The 1,760-nt window shown below is 44.3% G+C and overlaps 1 protein-coding gene across 1 annotated transcript in view; it reads left to right on the forward strand.

Moving 5' to 3' along the window:
- Nucleotides 1-1,760, forward strand: part of cdc5l (CDC5 cell division cycle 5-like (S. pombe)) — a gene marked incomplete at its 5' end in the record, with an annotated part of 6,233 nt that overhangs the window by 2,616 nt on the left and 1,857 nt on the right. Inside the window, 5 exons of the mRNA XM_013912989.1 lie at nucleotides 10-225; nucleotides 308-388; nucleotides 548-799; nucleotides 895-1,002; nucleotides 1,649-1,738. Coding sequence (XP_013768443.1) covers nucleotides 10-225; nucleotides 308-388; nucleotides 548-799; nucleotides 895-1,002; nucleotides 1,649-1,738 — 747 coding nt within the window. The remainder of the gene's footprint in view (nucleotides 1-9; nucleotides 226-307; nucleotides 389-547; nucleotides 800-894; nucleotides 1,003-1,648; nucleotides 1,739-1,760) is intronic.

The raw sequence follows: 1,760 nt of genomic DNA on the forward strand, positions 1-1,760 counted from the left end.
TGTGTTAAGAAACAAACAACACACCACAGAATGAATTACCTGCTGTTCTTCTCTTCACAGCAAAGGGAAAGCTTGCAGCACCTGCGACAGGGTCTGATGTCACTTCCTGTTCCTAAGAACGACTTTGAGATCGTTCTTCCTGAAAACGCTGAGAAAGAACTCGAAGAAACCGAGGCTGAGACGGGATTCATAGAAGACTCTGCAGATGTAGAAGCACGCAAGCAGGTGCGTGTACACACACACACACACACACACACGTAGTTTGAATAAGATATATCCAACAGGTTTACATTATGCCGTTTTCCAGGCTCAACGAGACGCTGAAAGAGAGAAGGAGTTGAAATTGCGGCACACTCCTGTTCAGAGGAGTCTCCCCAGACCTACTGAGGTAAAATTACAACATTAAAATAATTTAAATAAAATGCAGGAAAATGTGTATTTGAATGTAATCACCAAATCTTTCAGAAATCAAAGAAAAAATAAATTTCGTCTACTTTAGCTGGCATTAAATGGATCCAGTTGTGCTTATGATCCTCCGTGTCTGCAGGTAAACGAGTCTGTTCTCCGTCCCACCTCCATGGAGCCACTCTCTGACCTCCAGCAGGCCGAAGAGCTCATCAAACAGGAAATGATCACCATGCTGCATTTTGACTGCTTGCATCACCCTTCAGCCAATGCTGCCAATCAGCTGCAGCGCGGCAAAATCCGAGGCCCCACGTCTACGTCTAACAACGCGTCACATATTGCTTACCTGGAAAAAACCTCCTACAAGCCAATTAGCACAGAGGAGATGGAACAGGTAACCCGGCAGCACTGATGTCTCTGCTTTAAAAAAAGAAGTCCCTTACACTGTTTACACTCAGTAATTCTGTTTACCTGTGTGTCAACAAACAGGCAAAGTTAGTCCTGGCAGCAGAAATGGAGGTGGTGAAGGGAGGTATGGGCCACGGTGACCTCAGCATGGAGGCTTACAGCCAGGTGTGGGAGGAATGCTACGGACAGGTGAGCACCCATGGACCAAAAATGAGAAGTCAGAGAAGCATAAACAGGTGTAGAGATTTGTTACCACCTTTTGGTCAGTATATTTGTCATATTTCTAAATTAGAAGCTTCTAGTGTGTAGAAATACACATGGATGGAGTGTAGTGCAGTGCAGTCTAACCCAACTAGTTATTACACACCCAGTCTGCCTTCGATGGCACACAGCTGAGGTGTTGACTCTCGATCATTCTCCCCGAAGCTTAAGTGTTTTGAAGTGAGTTTCCTGAGGTGTGCAAGTCCACTGTGATCTAAAACACTAGTCTGGGCCTTGTGTGATTCTGTATCTTCTGTTTTTCACCCCCCACCTCCCCACTGGAATAATATGCGTTTCAGCAAATTGGGGTAATAACAATTTTTTTTCATGCTGTACTTGAGCAGTCCAAGCTCTACTAAAGTAACACCCTCACCTAAACCAAACGACGAATATACAGCAGTGAGGATGCATCTAAAGCAGAGTAGGCTTGCTGTGTGCCACCTTTAACAATATGCATTACATACACTTCTTTACGGTATGTGGGGAAACTGTTGTACTCGTGATCTCACGATATTGCTACCAATTAAATTCTTGTCTGTTGTTGAAACTGTTCATATTATCTGCGTCTGCACAGGTGCTGTATCTGCCTACTCAGAACAGGTACACCAGAGCAAACCTGGCATCAAAGAAAGACCGTATTGAAAGCCTGGAGAAAAAGCTAGATGTGAGAATGCACACAAAAAAAA

This window comes from Pundamilia nyererei, unplaced genomic scaffold (genome assembly GCF_000239375.1).
Source record: "Pundamilia nyererei isolate P.nyererei 1_Seehausen unplaced genomic scaffold, PunNye1.0 scaffold00111, whole genome shotgun sequence".
In the NCBI taxonomy this organism is placed as follows: Eukaryota; Metazoa; Chordata; class Actinopteri; order Cichliformes; family Cichlidae; genus Pundamilia; species Pundamilia nyererei.